Source organism: Aegilops tauschii, chromosome 5, assembly GCF_002575655.3.
Source record: "Aegilops tauschii subsp. strangulata cultivar AL8/78 chromosome 5, Aet v6.0, whole genome shotgun sequence".
Classification (NCBI taxonomy): domain Eukaryota; kingdom Viridiplantae; phylum Streptophyta; class Magnoliopsida; order Poales; family Poaceae; genus Aegilops; species Aegilops tauschii.
The window spans coordinates 348,337,331-348,360,836 of NC_053039.3; the positions used below are offsets into that span (position 1 = coordinate 348,337,331).

At 41.4% G+C, this 23,506-nt stretch overlaps 2 protein-coding genes and 2 long non-coding RNA genes across 6 annotated transcripts; 2 read left to right on the forward strand and 2 right to left on the reverse strand.

The window, feature by feature from the left end:
- Positions 1-1,331: 1,331 nt before the first annotated feature.
- Positions 1,332-6,901, reverse strand: LOC141023419 (uncharacterized). The gene is made up of 2 exons (XR_012184839.1): positions 6,815-6,901; positions 1,332-1,812 (listed from the first exon to the last, which is right to left on the reverse strand). It is a non-coding gene; the product is annotated as an uncharacterized lncRNA (long non-coding RNA).
- LOC109753991 (glutamate receptor 2.8) lies at positions 1,492-7,750 on the forward strand. Its single transcript, XM_020312918.4, has 5 exons — positions 1,492-1,804; positions 2,437-3,776; positions 4,160-4,466; positions 5,058-5,464; positions 6,663-7,750. Exons 1-5 carry the CDS (start codon positions 1,492-1,494, stop codon positions 7,083-7,085), a joined length of 2,790 nt encoding a protein of 929 aa, XP_020168507.1. The 3' UTR covers positions 7,086-7,750.
- Positions 7,751-8,395: 645 nt separating this feature from the next.
- LOC120965141 (uncharacterized) lies at positions 8,396-19,529 on the reverse strand. 3 transcript variants are annotated; one of them, XR_012184841.1, is made up of 4 exons: positions 19,295-19,529; positions 9,979-11,606; positions 9,768-9,898; positions 8,396-9,010 (listed from the first exon to the last, which is right to left on the reverse strand). It is a non-coding gene; the product is annotated as an uncharacterized lncRNA (long non-coding RNA). The 3 variants fall into 3 exon arrangements; XR_012184840.1 differs by having other exon boundaries at positions 9,975-11,606; XR_005757420.3 differs by lacking the exons at positions 8,396-9,010; positions 9,768-9,898; positions 9,979-11,606 and adding an exon at positions 14,154-14,642.
- Positions 10,080-19,244, forward strand: LOC109753989 (glutamate receptor 2.8). Its single transcript, XM_020312916.4, has 5 exons — positions 10,080-10,340; positions 12,087-13,246; positions 14,352-14,655; positions 15,373-15,776; positions 18,192-19,244. Exons 1-5 carry the CDS (start codon positions 10,082-10,084, stop codon positions 18,645-18,647), a joined length of 2,583 nt encoding a protein of 860 aa, XP_020168505.1. The 5' UTR covers positions 10,080-10,081; the 3' UTR covers positions 18,648-19,244.
- Positions 19,530-23,506: the final 3,977 nt, after the last annotated feature.

A 23,506-nucleotide genomic window follows, 5' to 3' on the forward strand; every position in this document is an offset into this window, starting at 1 on the left:
CAACCGTCAGAGCGCATGATGTCATGAAGCTTGAGGGTGCCGAACTGGCATTTGGGTCAGCGCACCTCGAAGCAATAAGTCGCCATCTTTGGATCCTTCCTACCGAAGGGCTTCATGACCCATTGAACGATAAGACCGAAGTCGCTGCTATAGACGAACCGTCGTATGCCCATGGAGACAGCAAGGCAGAGACCATGGAGGAGGGCTTCATACTCGACTGCATTGTTGGAGGCACATAGTTCATCTTGCCCCTTTCGGGGACATCATGACAACGCCGGCCCCCAAGCCCAGAAGCATCATGGAGCCGTCAAAATATATCTCCAATGCTTGAGGTCGACACACTTGGGGATTTGCTGGGCCTCAGTCCACTCGACAAGGAAATCAACCAAGACCTTCCATCGCTAATGATGACGAGTCGCCTTGCCAAGTTGGCGACGAAGCTCTAGGCAATGGTGATCCTCTGACCCAGAGCAAAGACATCAGTTTGGACCAGAGACCCCATCTGGACCGGTTTACCGGGCCACACAGTCAGTTCCCTGGCGCACCAACTATCGGTGTATGAAACCAGTAGTAGTCACCATAGGATGATATGCGTGATTGGAAGTATTACACTAGGGAGCACACCAAGATTTTACCCAGATTTGGACCCTCATGATAGAGGTAATACCTTACTCCTGCTTGGATTGGATTGATGGTAAGGGTGCCTTGTGAGAGGGGATTACAATGGTGAATAGTAAGCTCTATCAAAAGTACTAGATTAGATGCAAGGTGTCTCTAGGCTAGCCCTGACCCCGTCTTGTAAAGGAGGAGGATGCCTAGGGTTACGAAGAGTTTCAGTGTCTTATAAAGGAGGAGGATGCCTAGGGTTACAAAGAGTTTCAGTTGTTAATTCGTAATCTTTGGACTTTGTATGCCAAAATATTTTAACGTCTCAAAAGCAGGAAACGTCAACGCTCCACAAAATATTTTAACGTCAACGTTTATTGCACAAGTCCCCTGTTTATTGGAACAGACAAATTACAAATCAAATATATGTAGTCACGCCACCCTTATGTAGATTCCTTATCAGAGGACATAATCCATCAATCAATTCATTCTGCTCTCTTCATCCGGTTTTATATGTTGGACACGGGTTTTTAGGTCTTCGGTTTGACTAACAAAACATGCGTGTCAAATTAAAAATCTAAAAACCCATGCCCCACTTATAAATCCCGATAGGGGCAGTACGCGATCTTGCTTCCTTTGTTTGTTTATATGTTCTTGGCGAACTACTAGTTTATGCAGAGGCAACACCGATTGATATTCCCGGTAATTTAGCTGCAAATGAACACCAAAGTCAAGAGAGAAACAGTACACGACGAAAGATGCTGCTAATAGACAACTAATCTGTCACAGCTGAGCGGATTTGCCTTGCAACTTTCAGTTTGACCAGTGACACAATTGTTAAGCCGAAAAGTCTTCAACAAGCGGAATCCTACATAAGAGGGTGCAATGCAGTGCATCTCAGCACCAAAGAATCTAAAACTTGCGGTGCCCCACGGAATGGAGAGAACACCCCGAGCAATCCTCTTCCTCTTGCTCTTGCTCCTTGTCGATCCCGGCGTAGCTCAGAACACCACCGGCAAAGCAGACGAGTTCCATGTCGGAGTGATCCTCAATCTGGGCTCGCTGGTGGGAAAAGTGGCACGAACCAGCATTTCACTGGCCGTCCAAGACTTCTACGCGGTCCACCAGAATTACAGCACAAAGCTGACACTCCATTTCAGGGATTCCATGGCAAGTGATGTAAAGGCTGCATCAGCAGGTATGTGTCTGCAGTATGTCAAAGTTAAGTTGTCAGGATTCAGGAAAACGGAAGGACTTAGTTTTCCTATTTTCCATAGTTTGACACCTTAAACAAGAAGAACATATTTATATTGGCATTTGACACCTTAAACAAGAGTTATACTTAAATTATTTGGAGTTATCAAGCATTTGACACCTTAAACAAGAGTCATATTTAGATTAGCATCTGATCAGTTCCTTAGTAGGAGAACCCTAATGGTAAGCCAAGCAGAGTCTATAAAAATCACAGATCGAGAAAATATATGTTTATTGGCAATTGCAAACCATAACTGACATAGTGACACAATTCTCCAAATGAGTCAAATCAAACCCCTTTTGATAGTATTATGAGTATAAATGAAAGAACATGTAAACAGAGTGTGTTATCATTTCATCAAGGATAAAACAGTCTTAGTTATAGGAGTCGTATAAGGCTTAGGCAAACAGGTGTCAGATGATCAAGAAAATAGAAAACGTCACAAGCAACACGAACACACAAAAACCTAAACTCGCCATTTTTTATATAGTATGCTTTATTATGTGTTATGACGTTGTTTCTACGCTATTAAACTAGTACCATCTGACCGAAATTTCCTTATGCAATTTCAAAAGCGATTGAATTACTGGATAATTACAAACTGCAAGCCATCATTGGTCCCCAGAAATCATCAGAAGCTGTATTCATCTCCAAGATTGGAAATATAACCCAAGTCCCCACAGTATCCTTCACAGCAACAAGCCCCTCTCTCACTTCAGATACTATGCCATATTTTGTGCGTGCAACATTGAATGACTCAGCTCAGGTGAATAGCATTGCCTCGCTTGTAAAAGCCTATGGATGGAGAGAAGTGGTGCTAGTATATGAAAACACCGACTATGGTAGAGGCATTCTACCGTACCTCATTAGTGCACTTCAAGAGAGTGATGTTCATGTCCCGTATCAGAGTGTTATCCCTCCATCAGCAACAAGTGAAATCATGATGCAAGAACTCTATAAGTTGATGACAATGCAAACAAGGGTGTTTATTGTTCATATGTCATCCACGATGACTTCCCTTCTTTTTACAAAGGCCAAAGAGGCAGGGATGATGGACAAAGGATTTGCGTGGATTACTACAAACGGAGTAGCAAACATCATCGACTCACTCAATCCAAGTGTGACCGAGGTGATGAATGGTGTACTGGGATTAAGGTACCATGTCCCCAAATCAAAAGAGCTTGATAGTTTCTCCATAAGGTGGAACAGAATGTACCAACAGGATAACCCAGATGAATCACCCTTCAATAAACTAAGCATTGTTGGACTACGGGCCTATGATACGATATGGGCATTAGCACAGGCAGCAGAAAAGGTTGGGATATCCAGTGCCCCAAATAAGCAACCATGGTCCATTAAGAACTCCACATGCTTGGAATCCATGGTTATTTCCCCAAATGGTCCAAAACTCTTAGCAGCAATTGTACAAAATAAGTTTAGAGGTATAAGTGGCGACTTTGACCTTACAGACAAACAGCTTAAAGTTTCTGTGTTCCAAATAATAAATGTGGTTGGGAGAGGTTGGAGAGAAATCGGGTTTTGGAGTGTGAAAAGTGGACTTTCACGGCAGTTGAATCAAAATGGCTTAAAAACAACAGGATCAGCCTCAATGCTTGATCTAAATCCTGTAATTTGGCCAGGAGAGTCAACTGAAATACCGAGGGGCTGGGAAATTCCTATAAGTGGTAAGAAGCTTAGAGTCGGTGTGCACACGAGCAATTGCCCAGAGTTTATAAAGACATTCAGAGATCCTGTTACAAATGTAACAAGTGCGAGTGGCCTTTCAGTTGACATATTTGAGGAGGCAATAAAGAGGCTACCTTTTGCACTTACTTATGAGTACCTGGCATTTGACACAGCTGATACAGCAACTACCGGAAGCTATAACGATTTTATTTATCAAGTTTATCTTCAGGTAAGAAATACATTACGAAAGATTTGGTTTCAATTTCTTAATCTACCATTGCAGAAACTAGAAGCTGCATACATTCCACTGTTAAGAAGAAAACTCTAGTAGCTAAAACATTTTACAAGATATTAACTATGTTCCACATTTTCATCCAGTGTTTTGTTCTGCTTTCAATTGAAACCAGGCTCCTATTTTATTTTACATAGAAGGATGTCAGATAGAAAGGCTCGTTGTATTTTGTTTTTCTCAAAGCAAATCAAAAGTCTATTTTGCATGCTAAAATATTTTCCTCTTATTGAACAATTTACTTCCAGTGTTTAATCATTCTTAGAAGTAGATCATCACTTTCTTATTTCTCAAATATATGAAGCTGATTCATGCCATTGCAGAAATACGACATAGCGGTTGGAGATATTACTGTAAGGTACAATAGATCATTGTATGTCGACTTCACTGTACCGTACACAGAATCTGGAGTAGGGATGATTGTTCCAGTCAAGGAAAACATGATCAAGAATATGTGGATTTTCTTGAAACCATTGAGCACTGGAATGTGGTTTGGAAGCATCATATTCTTTATTTACACAGGAGTTGTTGCCTGGCTTCTGGAGTATCTAAATGGCAATCAACATGTACATGGTCCCTTTTCACTCAAACAAGTGGGGATTACAATGTTCTTCTCCATTTTTGAAGAGAGTTGAGTAAACATTACAGTTTCCTAGATCTTTGCTTAATTTTGAACAAGTATTTCAGTTGCATAGACAAAGTATACGTTGCACTACATGAAAATAAGAAGCGCCGAAAGATTCCTTCGAAAAAGATTACTGCAGTGATCTAACTAAACTGCACCTCCACAACTTTTAGGAAAGAAAATCATCTGTATGACCCCATTTTAGTTAAACTTATCTTAATGTTTCTCAGCATAAGAACCTAGATCTGTCTAATTAGTACTCCCTTTGTTCCATAATTATTGTTGTGGTTTTAGTTCAAATCTAGCTGGGGATGAACTAATGCTAGTACGTATCTGCTTTAGAAACATGAAAGCAATACACCTGTTCTTCATAATTGCGCTTCACTAAAGGAAAAAATTTATAGCGTCAATTGAAAAAAATGATGGTAAGACTTGCATTTATCATACCAAGAAATAGATATTGCATATGCTTTCAAGCAAGTCCTCCCATGGCATGCATTGCAGTATCCCAATCAAGTCCTGGAATGTTATGCATTGCAGTATCCCAGCTTTCAAGTTTGTTTACTGTCTCAATAATATCTTCATCGTTATTGCAGAGGAGAAGCTGGAACGATTTCTATCCAGAATTGTTCTACTTGTATGGATGTTTGTTTTTCTGGTACTTACATCAAGTTATACAGCAAGCTTTGCATCAATGCTGACTGTACAGCAGCTTTCACCGACAGTGACTGATGTTCATGAACTCCAGAGGAAAGGAGAATATGTAGGGTTCCACCGTGGTTCCTATATAGAGGGTCTACTGGTGGATATTGGTTTTGAAAAATCAAAGATGAGGCCCTACGAAACACAGGAAGATTTCGCTGCTGCTCTTTCTAAAGGAAGCAAAGATGGTGACATTGCTGCGCTTGTACATGAAATCCCCTACATCAAACTGTTTCTTGCAAAGTACAGCAAAGGTTACACAATGGTGGGACCTATCTACAAGAGTGCAGGTTTTGCATTTGTAAGTTTAACTCACTCACTAGGGTGCTTTGTTTTAATCTCTTGAAAAAAAAAATCTGCCTTGAAGTTTGCTAGCAAGTCAAGTAAAATGTTATGCTCATGTGTCTCCTTCAATTCTACATACCACGTCCCCTAAGATTGCTATATACAAATTCGAAGTTACGAAATAAAAATAGAAATAGTGAGGCTATCTAATAGCATACGATGAATAATTTATCTTCCAGTTGACTGAATGAAAAGTTGAAAAAGGGTGGAGATAAATGTCAAAGTGAAAACGATGCCCTTTTCTAGTCTGTCTGTCCCCAATAATGAACTCTCACTGACCGCACCCTATGGGGATCATCAATGTAAGCTTAACTACCATATACAACAATATAGAAGAGGCAAGCAACAACCATCACATAAAAATAGATCCATCCATTTTCTATCAAAAAAATTATATGAGCTGATATTTCCATTTGGCGCTGCAGTGGATTATGATAAATAATCTTGGAGACCAAGCAATAGCTTGGATGGTAGCCGTGCTGGTGGTCTTCCACCAGCCTGGGATCGACCCTTCATGGTCACATTTCCAGGAGCCTCTCTCCGTATCAAAATATAAGCACAGAGGGACTTCACCCCCTTAAGCCATTCATTTTTATGATAAATAATCTCGGTTGGATGGATTGCTTCTAGATAACCTTGGCGTTTAGTTAGTCTGTTTTTTCCTCTTCTAAAACGAATTGCATAATCTGCATTCGAGAACATATGAGATGTAATGTGGGAGGTCAACCATTCGATAACACTATATCTAACTCTAGTCTGATTTATCAAACAGAGTAATAGACTTTTCACAACTTCCTTCTTAAAGCAACTTCAAAGATAAGTAACTCTCTCCGTATCAAAATATAAGACGTTTTTTGACACTAGGAGTACATCACAACACAACAACCACAAACTAAACCTGAAAACAGGCCCTATGGTCAGATTACTGGATTTTTGTACTGCTTGAGCAACTTTTAGTATGATAGTGTGAAAGTATGGTACTGCTGCTAAGCAACACCATCATTGACCATCTTCCATTATATCTTGTTAGCTAAGAATATTCAGCCCAATGGAAATTTTACTTTTCAGGCTTTTATAGTCAGATATTATGATGAATAGAATTCTTTGTATGTTAGCTTGTGCAAGCTTATAATAATGATCTCTTTGGTAATCAGGCGCTTCCCAAGCAATCACCACTAAGAGCTGAAATGTCAAGGGCAATACTCAACATAACAGGAGAAGATAGTATCAATGAAATTGAAAAGAAATGGATATATCAAAACAGCCATCAACATGAGGATAAAATTGATGGTTCAGGCGCTATCACCTTTGAAAGTTTTGGGGGGTTATTCCTCCTAACTGGGATCGTGACAACCTGTTCCCTTGCTGTAGCCATGCTGATGAACCTCTACAAAAAATATCAAGAAAATGCATGGAGCAAAGAAGACGATCAAAATGAGTGTGGACACAGGCAACAAGGAGCAAATGGAGATTCACAGGAAGAACAAGGAGATCAAAACAGCAATGAACACGGAAACTGCAGTGATATAGAGAAGCAGACAACATTGAAAGTGCCACTCAGTTCGAACACAGAGTGACCAGCTACCAGAACAGTTAGAACCAACAATATAGGCTGTGGATTCACACAAAATAACAAGGCAACGTCACTGACTCATATTGATCCGTAAATCATTCGCAGGGGAGACAAAAGTAGAATGTCATTAAGTGGATCAAGCTAGTTCCAAGCTGAGCAAAGATCACCTTCCAAGCTCAAAGATCCACAACTAACTGCGGGGAAAGCCTGGCTGAACTTTGGGTGTGTGGAGCTTCCTAAGGATGCAAAATCAAGTAAAGTTTCAGTCTGTTTTATGCTTCACCCTTCCGGGCATCACCTGTCTCGGTCTATCATATACTACTGTAGTTTTCCTGAAAAAATCAAGGCTATACACTCCTTTTAGAGACTATTTCTGTACATACTTTGTATATTCAGGTTTTCACACGGAAAGGAGGTGGACGTGGATCATCCAATTATCATCACTTCGTTTCGCAACCTGGAAAATACGAGGCAGGCATTCTAACGAACACCTTGGCTGCACTATCCGTCTGCCCCCATAAATTCCAACACATCAAACTAGTGTTCTGCAAAATTCCGGTAGCACATCCGCGAACGCATATAGTAGGGGATCGAATTTCGATCTTAAGGAGGGACGGGAAGCAAGAGTTCATTTCGGAAGTTTGCGCTCGGCAGAACTGATCGAATCTCGACGTAACTTGCCGGTTGCCGCCAGGCTCGCCGGGCGCCGGATGGGCTCCTCCATCCGTCGCGACGGCGGGTGGGCGAACCCCTCAGCGCGGCATGAGGAGGACCAGTTGCGGTGGCAGGTGGAGGAATGCGGCCGCGGGGCTCGAAGACTGGGAAGGAGCAGGGTGTCTGACATGTGGGCCTGGTTCGTCAGCATAACTGGGAAGGAGCAGGGTGTCTAAAGTCTAAACATTCTTATATTTCTTTACGGAGGGAGCATGTGTTATTGAGCCTGCTATTATTCACGAAACAATCTGCCAACACTATAGGCATTCAAGGGCACGTAGAAATGAAAAAAACAAAAAGATTGCGATATCAATGCCTTTTTGAATCCTATAAGCGATTTTCTTTTGTTCAATTGCATTAAAAAAATCTCTCCAAGGGTTTAAGCTGATGCTAAAATTCCTATGAAATATAGAATCCTTGGAAAAAAATCATGTAGGATTCAATCCTATGAATCAAACGACCACCATAAGAAAAAAAATCCTAAAGATTCCAAATTTCTATAAAAATCATTTCCTAATTCTCAAACGTCCAGCATAATCATTCAGCTACTTGCGACCACAAAACAAAGGCACATTAACTTGACATTACAGCATGAAATGCTTCTTGGGCCAAAGTAGGAGGTTATTTATAGAATAAAATTTGATATGGATTTACAACAAAATCGTCTGCATCGCCATTGACTAACTTATTGCTTTTCATTTTTGAGATGAGAGGAATCGACTAGCTACATTTACACAAGCGCCTAGAATGGTGCATAGTTTTTACAAACAAAAGACATACACATGGTACACACACACAACTATGGAAGCATAGTAGCAGAGTAGGAGGAGCATCTTGCAGTGCCCGAGTTCCTTGACTTCCTCGCGATCCCACGGTTAATTAATTGAGAAATCTGTCTAGCTCAGTCTTCCTGGGCTAGGGAATTTCCTTGAATTTGCACAGCCATCACTTTAAAATTACAGGGGTCTCTCCTCCTACACCACACAAATAGTCAATACTTTTGCACCTTTTGTGTTGTTGCAAATTCACATATTGTGGCACGAAAGGTGACTCAACTTTGCCAGTTGCAGATGGTCTGTGGATATTTTCATCAGCACACAACTTTTCTCCACGCAGAAAATAAATAAATAGACAATTTCTCTGTTGGTATCGCTTGTAGTACACTAATATGATTGCCGTAATGTAGTGCACTCTTGATATACACCTCCTTGGCATCTAAAATGTTATTATAGAGATCAGATAGCTCAAATGCATGTGCAAGTTCTTGTCTGACTTTGTCATCATTGGTCTAGAAAATTATAGGTTTCCACTCAACAGCCATGCTAAATTACTCCCTGTGGGCCGGTATATTAGCCGGGCATGAATATTTAGGTCTTCAATTTAAATAGGGAAACATGTATTATATTTTATATAAAATACTCCCTACATCCTAAAATAAGTGACTCAACTTTGTACTAACTTTATATCTTTAGATTCGTTGTCAAATGTAGTTTATAACCATATAATTTTTATGTTAAATCAAAGACCTAAAAACCCGTGCCGAATAATATACCGCTCCACAGGGAGTGGATTAAATAGAAAAATAGTTTTTTTAACGAACCACCATATAGATTTTGGTAGTTTCCGTAGGTACTACAATTCAGAATTGGACAGCGAGACTACCCCGGCAATTCGTTTTCTCCTACAAGTAAGCAATCAAGATAATTCCACGAATTTCCCTTTCTCAAATGTCAACACGCGCACTCTGACGTAGATAAATCCGATTGTCACATTCATCTGGTTTTGACAGTACATATTAAAAGGGGGCCAATTGGAATTTATATAAACAGCAAAAATCGTGTCAACAGAATTCAGTTGCTTCAGGACATAGAGCAAACGTTTGAAAACAATTAGATAACAGCTGCGGTCACTGTCAAGTGATATATTGCAAGATTGAATGGAAGGAGCTACTGGTCAGTTAGTATTTAAGTACCTGGGTAACATGCAGAGAAGGAGTACTCCACTATTATAGAACTCTATCATTGCAGCATGTCCTAAGCTAGGTATTCATATTTAAACTGCTTGGCCGGCCATGCTACGTCATTTGACCTTCGGAAACTACAACTGAAATGAGGTACAAATTAGAATCATTCCCTCTGCAATAAAATATGCATGGCTCAAGGCATCAAAGTGTAGTCACCTACGCCGTCATGCTAAGCTTTTAGCTTGAAGAAACCAACTTTATAAAAGCCACAGTAGACTTGGATTCTGGGGACAAAATACTTCACAAACCTTGCAGCACTGTCAATGGAGAGAGCATCTCAAATCACCTTCTTCCTGTTACTCATCATCCACTCCAGCATAGCTCAAAATGCTACCACGAGTGGAGCAGATGAGTTCCCCGTTGGAGTGATCCTCAACTTGGAATCATTGCGGGGCAAGATGGCGCGGACAAGCATTTTGATGGCTCTGGAAGACTTCTACACAGCCCACAGAAACTACAGCCCGAAGGTAGTTCTCCACATCAGGGACTCCAAAAGTAACAGCATCGAAGCTGCATCAGCAGGTAAAAGTTCTGCAGCCTATCATGAAAAACTTTTTTTCCTGTTCCCTCCTTTGCTTATACAATTACAAATATGCTTTCTCAACTTCTTATTGTCTTCGAAGTACAACCTTTTTTTTACACTGTCTCCAAAGTAGCACTTATATAACTAGAAGCTACAGAAGTGCAATATTATGAACACAGTTTTGATGGAAAATAACATGGTTATTTATCATTGTGCCACTACCGATGGACAAAGTTGGAAGAGCTTGATAGTAACATTTATCAAAAGGATTTAATGATTATTACTTAGGAACGAGTGTTTTTTTGGCTATATCTTTACTTTCCATGTGCTCCATAATACTCCATCTGTTTAACAATAGGCATCCAACTACCAAATGCCCATGGACAGAAGAGATATAAATCAAATAAATAAACACTAACAAAGCTAACTTATAATATTCCTGTTATTCACAAATTTTTTTATAATATTCCTGTTAAACGAAGTACTTTGAGCATATATCTCCCGCTAAAGTTCAGAAACATACAAAAGGACAGTGTTTGGCTACTAAATTTACTATTACCGACAAATATTTACACTTCTTTGCAATGAAATATTATATGAGTTTTACTCTCAGAAAGTTAGTGCATACATATTTAATAACCCGATTATGTTTAGGTTAGCTTTCCCTTGATGGGTTTGTTGGTCTGAGAAACCTTAACAACAAAAATGATTCCTGCCAGTTGCTACCCGGTTGTAATCCGGTTAGCCACCTAATTGTTGTGAAGTGGCTGGGTTCAAATTTCAATACCCAGAGATAATAAATTTACTCATGGTTTCAGATGTATGGTCATCTGTAGTTTGTGAAATGTAATCGTATGACATATTCATCATTACATAATTTTTTCACAATGCATAGCTAAATCTTTGCTGGCAAGTGCTTTAGCGTGCTTTTTATGATAAGGTTCTGTGAACGCGATTGCTTGACCTGAGCCAGTGTTGAAGTCCCTTCATATCTGGACTGTTCTCTCAGTACTAACAGAGAGATTCACTAATCAACCGCTTCTATCGACAAAAATCAGAACATAGCAGATCAGTAGGAAATAGGAAAACCATTGTAGGATGTGGACTTAGAAATCCAATGGCGCTATTAGCAATAATATTTCTACGCAAGGAACTTTTTTCTCAATAGAAATATGAAGTTTACTTCCAATTGAAAAATCACACAAAAATACCTTGAAAAAAAAAAATCCTCCAGATGGATCAAGGAAATATCCCTATGGTCTAACCTGAAATGGAAAAAGGAGAATCAAGCATTCCTTAGAATTGTTAATGTAGTAAAAGAACATTGAATATACTCCATAAAAGGCTTCTAAAAGTTCTGTGATGAAATCAAAGGTAAAGTAAACATTACTTATCAGCATAACTAGTAATACAGGTTATAAATGTCATACTTCAAAACAAGCAACTCAAGTAAACAGAGCTAACTGTAATCATCCTTTATACTGATAATAAGCTTAGTTACATTCATCCAAATATTGTGGGTTCAAATTTGTAGCGTCATCTGCAAATCTGTAATAATTTGCAATCCTGTTTTGCACAAGTGTAAGTTTGCTAGGACAGTAGAAATACACGCTACAGAGTGCTATGAATGAACATATATTGAGTAACTACTGTATGTCATTTCTTTACTCTTTGATCCTGAATTTACGAAGCTTCGGGCAGCAAAAAGGTGCATTCGACTGAAATTTGATTATGCAACTTTACAGCTCTCGACCTGCTAGAGAATTACAGCGTCCAAGTTATTATAGGTCCTCAAACATCTTCACAAGCAGCATTTGTATCGGATCTCGGGAATAAAAGTCAGGTCCCTGTCATCTCCTTCACAGCAACAAGCCCATCTCTTTACTCTGGCAGTCTTCCATATTTTGTTCGTGCAACATTGAGTGACTCTACACAAGTGAATAGCATTGCCTCCCTAATCAAGGCCTACGGGTGGAGACAGGTGGTGCCAATTTATGAAGAAACTGACTATGGTAGAGGTGTCATACCATATCTCATTGACGCCCTCCAAGAAATTGATGTTCGTGTTCCCTACCGGAGTGTGATCCCCCTGTCAGCAACTACTGAACAAATTACCAAAGAACTCTATAAGTTATTGACAATGCAAACAAGGGTCTTCTTGGTGCATATGTCACCTGATCTGGCTTCGATCCTCTTCACAATGGCAAAAGAGGTTGGTATGATGAAGAAAGGATTTGTATGGATCATGACAGATGGGCTAACCAATGTCATAGACTCCACGAACCCTTCTGTCATGGAAGCAATGAATGGTGTTTTAGGAGTAAAGTTTTATACTCCTAAATCAGAGGAACTGGATAACTTCACCATACGCTGGAACAGGAGATTACAGATTGATAACCCAAATGATCCACCACTGAAACTAAGCATATTTGAACTCTGGGGCTATGATACTATATGGGCGGTAGCGCAAGCAGTTGAAAACCTTGGTATTAAGAACAAAACATCATTTCAAAAACCAGCAGTTGCAAGAAACATGACAAGCTTGGGAACTTCCCGGCGACTATATCACGGAGAATCAACGACACGGCATTCAGGCTTAGCTTCTGACCTAAACCCGGTAATTTGGCCAGGAAAATCAACAGAGGTACCCAGAGGGTGGGAAGCTGCTGTAAACGGGAAGAAGCTTCGAGTAGGAATGCACGTAAGTGTATACCCACAATTTATGACAAGTGGAAAGGATCCTATCACAGGGGCAACTAAAGCAGAGGGCCTTTCAATTGATGTATTCGAAGAGGCAGTTAAAAGACTTCCCTATGCACTACCTTATGAATATGTGGCATTTGGCACCACGAATGACACAAGCACTGGAGGTTATGATGATTTTGTTTACCAAGTTTACCTTAAGGTAGTAAGTGCATCAGGGCTTCAACTTCCAGCATCAAATTTTTGCAAAAAGTAAATTTATATGCATGCCATGATTTCACTGCTCCCGCATTTATGTACTCTCTCCGATCCATTTTACTTGTTGCTGCTTTAGTACAACTTTACTAAAGCAGCGACAAGTAATATGGATCGGAGGGAGTACTACATTTTAGTTTAATGCAACCATGTACAAATAATAGCACACAACCCACTCAAATAATGTATTGCAATTGAGAGATGTTGAGCAGGAATTTCAGTGCATTGGGTTCTTTCTTAGATCTAGATGGAATGAGATAGTGAAATAGATTTTTTTAAATCCCTTTCGGATGAAAATGGAAGAATAGTATGCAATACATCTCAAGTGGATAAATAAATTAAAAGCAATTTTCTCTTATCCTCGTTTGTTCCTTCCCTTAGATAATACTTGAAAATCCCCTTACAATAACAAATCCAATTTCGAAGGGACTTCCTCCCCGTGTTGAGAAAACTTTTCTTCTTCCAGTTCTTATTTTCTCCATTCAATTTAGTTTTAAAAATATCCTCAAAATACTTCAATTGATAGGTACGCGCAAGAAATAGGCCAATTTGGCAGCTTTTTGTTCAATTTCTCATGGAGTAAAAAAAATATATCATCAGTAAGAGTCAAGGGAACCCTTGACTCTTACTTTTCTTTGCGCAAAAAAAAGTAAGAGTCAAGGAATGATCCCCAGGCCCCGGATTTCCATATAAAGGATGCGACGTGGACAAATACCCAACTTGAATTCTGATTGGGGCCATATTTCTCCATTGTATAGTGTGTATAACCACCATATCATGTTTCCCTATTGGTCTGGTAACTATTCTTGTAAGTACTATGCTAGTGAAGCAAAAAATTGTAATAACACCATATCTGTTGCTTGCAACTCATAAGGTAAAGTACTATATCAAAGGAATATACACGTCATCTTTACATGATAAGACCACATGGCATAGCTAGGCTCTTCTCAGCTAACCTATTCATATCCTCATGGCATAGTTACAGCTTTCATAACAAAGATTAAGCATCATCATTGCTGGCAGTAAAGTAACTCTGTTTGATGCACTTGCAGAAATACGATATAGCAATTGGAGACATAACAATCTCAGAGAACAGAATGTCTTACGTCGACTTCACTCTACCGTACACAGAATCAGGAGTGGCAATGGTTGTTCCAGCCAAGAGCAGTAGAACTAACAACACATGGATTTTCGTTGAGCCATTATCACGTGACCTGTGGCTCGGAAGTATCATATTACTTTTCTACACATGGGTTGTTCTCTGGCTATTGGAGTTTCTTGGAAACAACACAAATATCCCGGGCGAAGTTCCCAGAAAGCTCGGGATTATGACCTTCTTTTCCCTGTTTGGAGACAGTGAGTATATTTATCAAAATACTTCCATTCCATAAAAGAAAATGAACTTTTGCATCGCATCTTACATCAAGTATCAAGTTGCATGAAGAAACAGTGTTTTAATGTTGGTGGAACAAACAAAGCTACAAAGTTGTAGTGAATAGACATGCTTCTAGTTGCCTAAACGATGCAAGAATGTGAATGTGTAGAGATAGCTTAGAAAATTAGATTCTCCTGCAGTTGGATAGGCCCGGGGTGTAGCTCAAATGGCTAGGTTACTTTGTAAGCCATTTCAGTACCTTATCAACGCAATAGCTTCTGTCGTAGATACATTGTACTCCCTCTGTAAACAAATATAAGACGTTTTAGATCACTAAAACGTCTTATATTTGTTTACAGAGGGAGTACCATATTACTGATAATTAAACCTACCATAGCCTAGCGGTGTGGTAACTTGCCTCTGGCTGATGATCCGAGTTCGATTCCCATCCACAAGTTGGGGGGTAAAATTTGCAGCTATGGTTGTCCAGGATTTGAACATTGTTCTGCGTGTTGTGAGCCATAAGATAACTAGACTACCAAACAATTCCCACACTCGGAAAAACTTAATAAGCACAATATGTAGAAATTTACATATTACGTTTCATGACTTTCATCTACATTATGCGGTTATGTGGGTTCCTGCATTTTCCTTTCATATAACTGAAAAACTAATTGACTCCATATCAAAAATTTCAGAGGACAGAGTGGAACGCTTACTATCTCGGATAGTTTTGATTGTATGGGTATTTTTCTTCCTTGTATTGTCAGCAAGCTACACCGCGAACTTGGCAACGATGCTTACCATACGACAGCTAAATCCAACTATAACTGATATCCATGAACTCCGCAAAAGCGGGGACTATGTAGGATGCATTCGTGGTTCCTACGTCGAGAGAATATTGGAACAACTCAATTTCGACGGATCGAAGATCAAGACCTATAATACCTATGATGGATTTTACAGTGCGCTCTCAAAGGGAAGCAAAAATGGTGGAATTGCTGCGTTCATTCATGAAGTCCCATACATCAGATTATTTCTTGTAAGGAACTGCAAAGGGTACACTATGGTTCCATTTTATAAAGCAGCAGGTTTTGGATATGTAAGTAACACACTTTCATCTGTCTGTTTGCAATATATCTCTGAAGCTGACAGTCATTAAATTTGTTTGAGATGCAAATATATCATAGACATTCCTGTACGCATCTCATTGCTGCTAGTTTTATGTAAGATGGGACCATTGCTAGCTTTGCACACCTAATTCCTAAGTGAATGAGTGGAGGGCAAATGATATTGAACCAATGCTCACATAATTACCATATGCACTTTTGTGAACATTTGATGTTTACTAATAAAATGGCCGTTAATCACATAGCTCCTTCACACTGAATCAACAAAGTGTGCTACTAGCCTACTACTAGTAGTATCTAGTATTTTTTTCTTTCTTTCAGAAAGTCGCATATGAGCTTGGATACAGTTGCTACTACCATATCAAGTTGATGTATCTCAAGGTTTTCAAAAAATATGAAAAAAATCATGAATATAGTATTATAGTGCATGCCATAATACATGAACCTGTAAACAATCATCCATAAATATGACCAGGCAATAAAGGGAAGAAGAGAACTAAGTGAATACTATTGCGATTAAAGTGGTCAACTCTACATACATATGAACTAAAGGCTACATGTTTTCCAAGGGACATGCTAGTAGGGAAATAGCCAAATTACAAGTTAATATAATCAGAAATCAAACTAAAAAGACTTCAAAGAGATAAATTTGGGAAGACAGTTGGAAAATGAATTTAAGAACAAACACACCCACAAGGAAGCACAAAATTCAGCTTACATATACAAACAATCTTATCCGAATAAAGTAGAGAAAATTCATCATTCCAGTTCATAGAGCGGTCATATAGGATTTACTACTATGCAAGATGAAATCCATTATTTGCAACTTGACAAAACTTTGTACCATTAAGGTCAGGATCTACTTCACCATAGCCAACCAAGAATATAAAGTTATAAACACATCAAAATAGCATGGATTCAACTCCAAATACATAATAAATCACAGCACAGCTGTGGTCTCCGCCTAGTTTTGTTCACCACCAATGCCTTCATGCATCACTAATTGCCAGGGCTGGTCCAGTGCTTTGCCTTATACTCAGATCCATTAGGAGAAAGACAGGACGAGTGATAGCATGTGATGGGCACACCTGGGCATCATCTACCCCCACATCTCAACCAGAAAGAAGTGCCAACCATCATAACAAGTTTTGGCCTTGTCCTTGTAGCTAGCGAGAACCACCAGATTCCTTGAGAATGTGCGGTGTGGAGTGAGAGAGAGAAGAAACCCCTTTTTTGCATTTCATAAGGAGAGTTAAAGTATGGTGATTGGTGGATCACTTCCAGGACGCATGTGCACAGTACTCGGTAGTGTTTTAAGAAAGTGCTTTGGTACCTTCGCATCCTGGTTGCTCGGATGGTGTGGAAGGAGAGGAATAACAGGGTTTCCAATTAACCACAACTTTCTGTTCGTGCTTAGTGTCAACAATCAAGGAAGAGTCCAGAAAATGGTTTATTATCAGAGTATCCTAGATGGATTGGGTGCTGGACAGTTGGAAAGTTCCAGTTGTGGATCATTCTTTTAATCTGTCTGTCATTTTAGCAGCTCAATTCATTTTCTTCAGGTCATGCCTTTTTTCCTTCTATTTAATCCAGAAACATAGGCTATCTCCAGCCAGTAACGCATTGACTGTTAGTCTCTTCTTAGTGGAAAGACGTGCAGTTCTCAAGAAAAAGAGCAATAGAGAAATAAATATGAATAGCTAGTCAATATGGCAAATCATGAAGTAATCAACCTCTGGAGTGGCAAATAATGAATTACATTCTATACAGTGGCATACCCTAAAAGACCACTGTATGAATTGACAATGATTGATTTTATCATTGAAATTTGATAATGATTATGCCACCACAGGTGCTATACTGCCATCCCCTAAGTAAGTGGATGGTAACACCACTTGTTAATGGGAAAACAATATGTGCTTCCATGGGTACTACATAATTTTGGATGCACTTTGTGCGTAAAAAAATAAATATACAAACACTAACTCTCTTTAAGATACACAAGTACTCAATTCGAAATCGTGTACAACTCACCCATACAAGTGAAAAAATCCTCTTTGTTTATCACACAAATATATAATCTATTATGCATGTTCATTTCTAAGTAGTTTCTTACTTCTTCCCAAGTCAATATGTGCTGCCACATACGTTCATATATATTAAGAAGAATTTAAATTTCTTAGCTCTTACCAAGCAATATGCGCTGCCACAGAAGTTCATGTATGTGCAACAGAATTAGTTTCTATAACACTTAGGCTCATGACAATCTGGACTTCTTTGCTACCACATGGGTTCAATTTCATCTTGCGTTAGGCATCACCGTAGCAGGATACGAAGTGTGCTAGAGCTATGATATAAGCTAACAGAACACTCAATTTCTTTAACAGGCATTTCCAAAAGGATCTCCTCTAGTTGGGGACATCTCGAAGGCAATCCTCAGCGTAATAGGAGGAGACACTATTAATCAAATTGAGAAGAAATGGATCGGAATCGGATATCAAAACAACTGCAACAACGCGGGGCGTGCACCTGATCCAGAAAAACTCACACCGGATGGTTTTACAGGACTTTTTATACTTAGTGGAGTTGTTTCGACTTCTTCTCTTCTGATAGCCGTGGTGATTTACTTTTATGAAAAGAAAAACTCAACAACTAAGACACAACCTGACCAAAAGGGAGATCAGGCAGAAGGAAATGAAAGAGGTAATGAAGCTGGAGAAGAGATGCAAAACATAGGTCTACAACCAATTGGCCACAGGCGCAATGCTTCAGCTGTCTCTTGGGGGTTTAGAAGAAGTTTTGGCACAAGAGTGGCACCTGTTTCAAGTTCAAGTCGTTTCTAGCTCAGCTCAGCTGGTATTACATAAAGCAGCCTCCAGCTAAATAAATTTCTAAAATGGTAAAAGTTTGGACTGAAGTAGCTCGACATACAACAGCTAATTATGTTTACGGTTCATAGATAAAGCTCAACTTACCCTAGGCATCCAGTCTGCCAACACTCGTCCCAGTCGGATGATTGTTTGTACTAATTTTCATGTGTAAATCTTGTTTAAGCACACCGTCATACATACCTATCCAAACCTGGTTGAACAGAACCATCTAGCCAAGTGTTTGCTCCATACGTACAAGGTTACATTCTTTTTCTTGTGAATTCGTGAACTTCACATGTCCCATACTGATTGTCACCTGTCGGCCACTCGGATGGTTTAGGGATTTAGGGGTTGCCGTAGGTGCGGGCATTGTTTCGCACCAAGAACAGACATGTTTTCAAGTGTATCCACAAGTCGGCATTCTAACAAACACCTGGCATGCATCGGGACATCTGTTTCGGCTTACTTCAGCTAACACTGATGTTTCGAGCGAAGTTGGTATTTTCACCATGTAGCATGTGCGCGGCATGAAATAAACACATCATGGAACATCCGTCGGAAAACATATCCCAAAATTAGAAAGAGAAGAGGGGTTTTGCAGAACTGAGCGAGGCTCGTACCTTGTCGCGTTGTCCTCGCACGGGCGCAGCACGGGCACGGCGCGGGCTCCGGTAACAGCCGGTTGAATCCTCCTGGAGTAGTACGTCGAAAAGGTGGTTGGGTGGTGGAGCAGAGCCCAGCCGGAGAGTCGCTGCGATGTCGGCGGCGCAGGCGACCTCCCCGCCCGCCACTCGCCGAGCGCGCGCGAAAAGAGAAAATCGCGGACACCTTGCGCGCGGGATGTGGGGTCACGGGCTTTACAACGCGTTTGGCAATATTTGGCAAGGGGAATGGGAGTTTAGAGTAGGGAGTTTAGACATGGGATGAGACGTTTTACTTTTAATCCTTTGTTTGGCACATAATAGAAATTATGTGTGAGTTTTGAGAAGAAATTGTATTCCCTTTGGTTCATGGGAATTGGTGAGGGACTAGACATGGGAAGTTAACGTAAGTTATGATGAAGGGCTAAGATTGACTCACTAAAACAATTCTCTTTCAATTCCCACCCCCTCCGCTGTTAATAAAAAGAGCAACTTTAACAGCTCCTTTGAAAAACTTCTCATAAAACTGACAGTAAAATTTAAAGAAAGTTGTCCCAGAATTATTTTTACCAGTTCCCATAAACAGCTCCCCCTAAATCCGCTTTTATTTTACTTTTAGTTAAACAAAAATAGATAATGGCGTAGGACCCACCAGTCAAGTGACACGCATGACGGCCGCTGGTGAGGAGCAACGCAAGACGGTGCAAGGCGGCTGGCGCGAGGCGGTGTGGTGGCAAGGTTTCGTTGGGGCGGATGGTAAAGTTTTAGGCGGTTTCTAGCCCGCCAAAATTATACGGGAAGATGCAACAATGTATAGGCGGTAAAGTTTTGGTCAGTTTTCTTTGGCCCCGTCTCAAATTCCTCCACAAGATGCAACAACACTAGGTTGTCGACATTGTCGTCCAGGATAATCTCTTCTACGTCCGAATCATCGGACGAAGGCGGCGAGGACAAACTCAAATCACCCATGAATTTCACCCGAACCTCAACCGAGCCAAATCAAGCACAAACCCGCACGTGTTGGACATACCTCACCCGAAGCCGGCCAAAGCAAAGGCGCACCACCCCTTTCTTCTCCCCGGCGGGCCGAAGCAAAGCCGCGCCGCCCCTTTCCCTGTCGGCCGAAGCAAAGCCGTACCGCGCCGCCCCTTTCTTTTCCCCGCCGGCTAAAGCCAAGTCGTGTCGCCCCTTCCTCCGATGCGCGCGGGGCGAGCCCTACTGATTCCGAGGCTCACCGGCACCGGAACCAACCGGATCCACCTGCTACAAGGCCGGGTGCCAAGCTCCGGGGAAGATCCATGGCACTAGCGGCGGTTGCGAGCCCTTGGACACAAATGGGCACTCCCCGTGCTGAAACTTGATGGAATGGATGCGGTGCAGAGCGGCGGAGTTTTCGGACGGCGCGGGGTAGCGGGCAACAAGAACGGGCGGGGATGTGCGGTGGTGACGACGGGGAGTGGAGGTCCGAACGGAAGCGGGCGAAAATGCATTCGCGCCAAAGAAAAGGGGAGCCGGCAAAATCAAGCGAAACCCCATAGATATGAAGGAAATGAGCCTGCGGATTCGGGATCCCACAAAAAAATTCCAGGACGGTCGAATTTGCGTGATCTATTCGGGCCGGCCAAACCCCCTCTGTCCCGCAAACCGGCGGTTATTTTGCCTGATGGCCCGGTTTGCGAGATCTGCTAGAGATACTCTAATTTGCTCCAACTTCCTGTAAACAACAACTTATTTTACGGATAGGGGAGTTGTTGGCTCCACTTCCAACGATGTCCCCAAAATCAGCATGAGTGCTTCTACAACCAAACCCCTAATATTGCTTCTATACGTCTGGGTGGATGGCCCAGTCAGTAACCGGTTAAGAAAACGTGAATCATCCGCACCCCTCACACCAGCCCTATACATCCAGATTGACTAACAACCCTCAAATCCAACCCATATCTACGGTGGATGTAGGGAGGCCTGGATGCGTCCGAGCGCGTCCATCACGTCGGATCTAGCCCACATTGGCCCAACTTGACCTCACAAATATCCCCACCCTATCGACATCCATACGAAACCCTAGCCACTTGTCACTCCACTCTACTCTGAGTCCATGTCGCTCCGCCCTCTCCCAACTCATCTACAGTGTGGCATGGCCAACAACGGATCCGACTCTGAGATGTCCGAAATCATCGACTGGGACCTCGTCTCATGTGGACAAGGGGAGGATATAGTCGTCTGCCTGGCTCTTCGCCGCTTCTGAAAGGAGTGCACCTGACCGCGGCCCGAGTCCATCCAACGGGAATCCATTGCGTCCGCGCAAGCGACGCCTGGATCCGGCCCTAATGGTAGCTCGAGGAGTGTGGCCGCGGCGTATGACCCCGGGCTGGCTACGCAACCCCTGTGGTGGAGCCCCGTCCCCATGACGTCGGGCTCCGAGTCTGAGGTAAACACCAGTAGATGTCCCTATCATGGATGCGCCGACGATTGGCGTGCCAGCCAAGCGAGGAAGAGGGCACGACATACATCGTAGGCTGGGTCGTCTGAGGTCAAGGATCTCCTCTGGGCCCGCATCCTTGAGAAGTGGCAAAGGAGGAGGATGCATGCCCTTGCTAAGGAACAAGCCCAGGCGGTCGGTGATACGTCTCCAACGTATCTATAATTTTTTATTGTTCCATGCTATTATATTATCTGTTTTGGATGTTTAATGGGCTTTAATTTAACTTTTTATATTATTTTTTGGGACTAACCTATTAACTGAAGGCCCAGTGCAAATTGCTGTTTTTTTGCCTATTTCATGTTTCGCAGAAAAGGAATATCAAACGGAATCCAAACGAAACGAAACCTTCGCGAGGATCTTTTTTGGAACAAACGCAATCCAGGAGACTTGGAGTGGAAGTCAAGGAAGCAACGAGGCGGCCACGAGGCGGGAGGGCGCGCCCCCACCCTCTTGGGCCCCTCGTAGCTCCACCGACCTACTTCTTTCGCCTATATATACTCTTATACCCTGAAAACATCCACGGGAGCCACGAAACCACTTTTCCACTGCCGCAACATTCTGTACCCGTGAGATCCCATCTTGGGGCCTTTTCCGGCAATCTGCCGGAGGGGGATTCGATCATGGAGGGCTTCTACATCAACACCATAGCCTCTCTGATGATGTGTGAGTAGTTTAGCACAGACCTTCGGGTCCATAGTTATTAGCTAGATGGCTTCTTCTCTCTTTGGTTCTCCTCGATGTTCTTGGAGATCTATTCGATGTAATACTTTTTGTGATGTGTTTGCCGAGATCCGATGAATTGTGGGTTTGTGATCAAGATTATCTATGAACAATATTTGATTCTTCTCTGAATTCTTATATGCATGATTTGATATCATTGCAAGTCTCTTCGAATTATCGGTTTAGTTTGGCCTACTAGATTGATCTCTCTTGCAATGGGAGAAGTGCTTAGCTTTGGGTTCAATCTTGCGGTGCTCGATCCCAGTGACAGAAAGGGAACCGACACGTATTGTATTGTTGCCATCGAGGATAAAAAGATGGGGTTTATATCATATTGCTTGAGTTTATCCCTCTACATCATGTCATCTTGCCTAATGCGTTACTCTGTTCTTATGAACTTAATACTCTAGATGCATGCTGGATAGCGGTCGATGTGTGGAGTAATAGTAGTAGATGCAGAACCGTTTCGGTCTACTTGACACGAACGTGATGTCTATGCTCATGATCATGCCTAGATATTCTCATAACTATGCGCTTTTCTATCAATTGCTCGGCAGTAATTTGTTCACCCACCGTAATATATGCTATCTTGAGAGAAGCCACTAGTGAAACCTATGGCCCCCCGGTCTATTTTATATCATATTAGTTTATCATCAACTTGCCAATTTATGTCGTTGTTTATTTTGCAATCTTTACTTTCCAATCTATACAACAAAAATATCAAAAATATTTATCTTATTATCTTTATCAGATCTCACTTTTGCAAGTGGCCGTGAAGGATTGACAACCCCTTTATCGCGTTGGTTGCAAGGTTCTTGATTGTTTGTGCAGGTACTAGGCGATTTGCGTGTAGTCTCCTACTGGATTGATACCTTGGTTCTCAAAAACTGAGGGAAATACTTACGTTACTTTACTGCATCACCCTTTCCTCTTCAAGGGAAAACCAACGCATGCTCAAGAGGTAGCAGTCGGTGCCATGGCTGGACTGC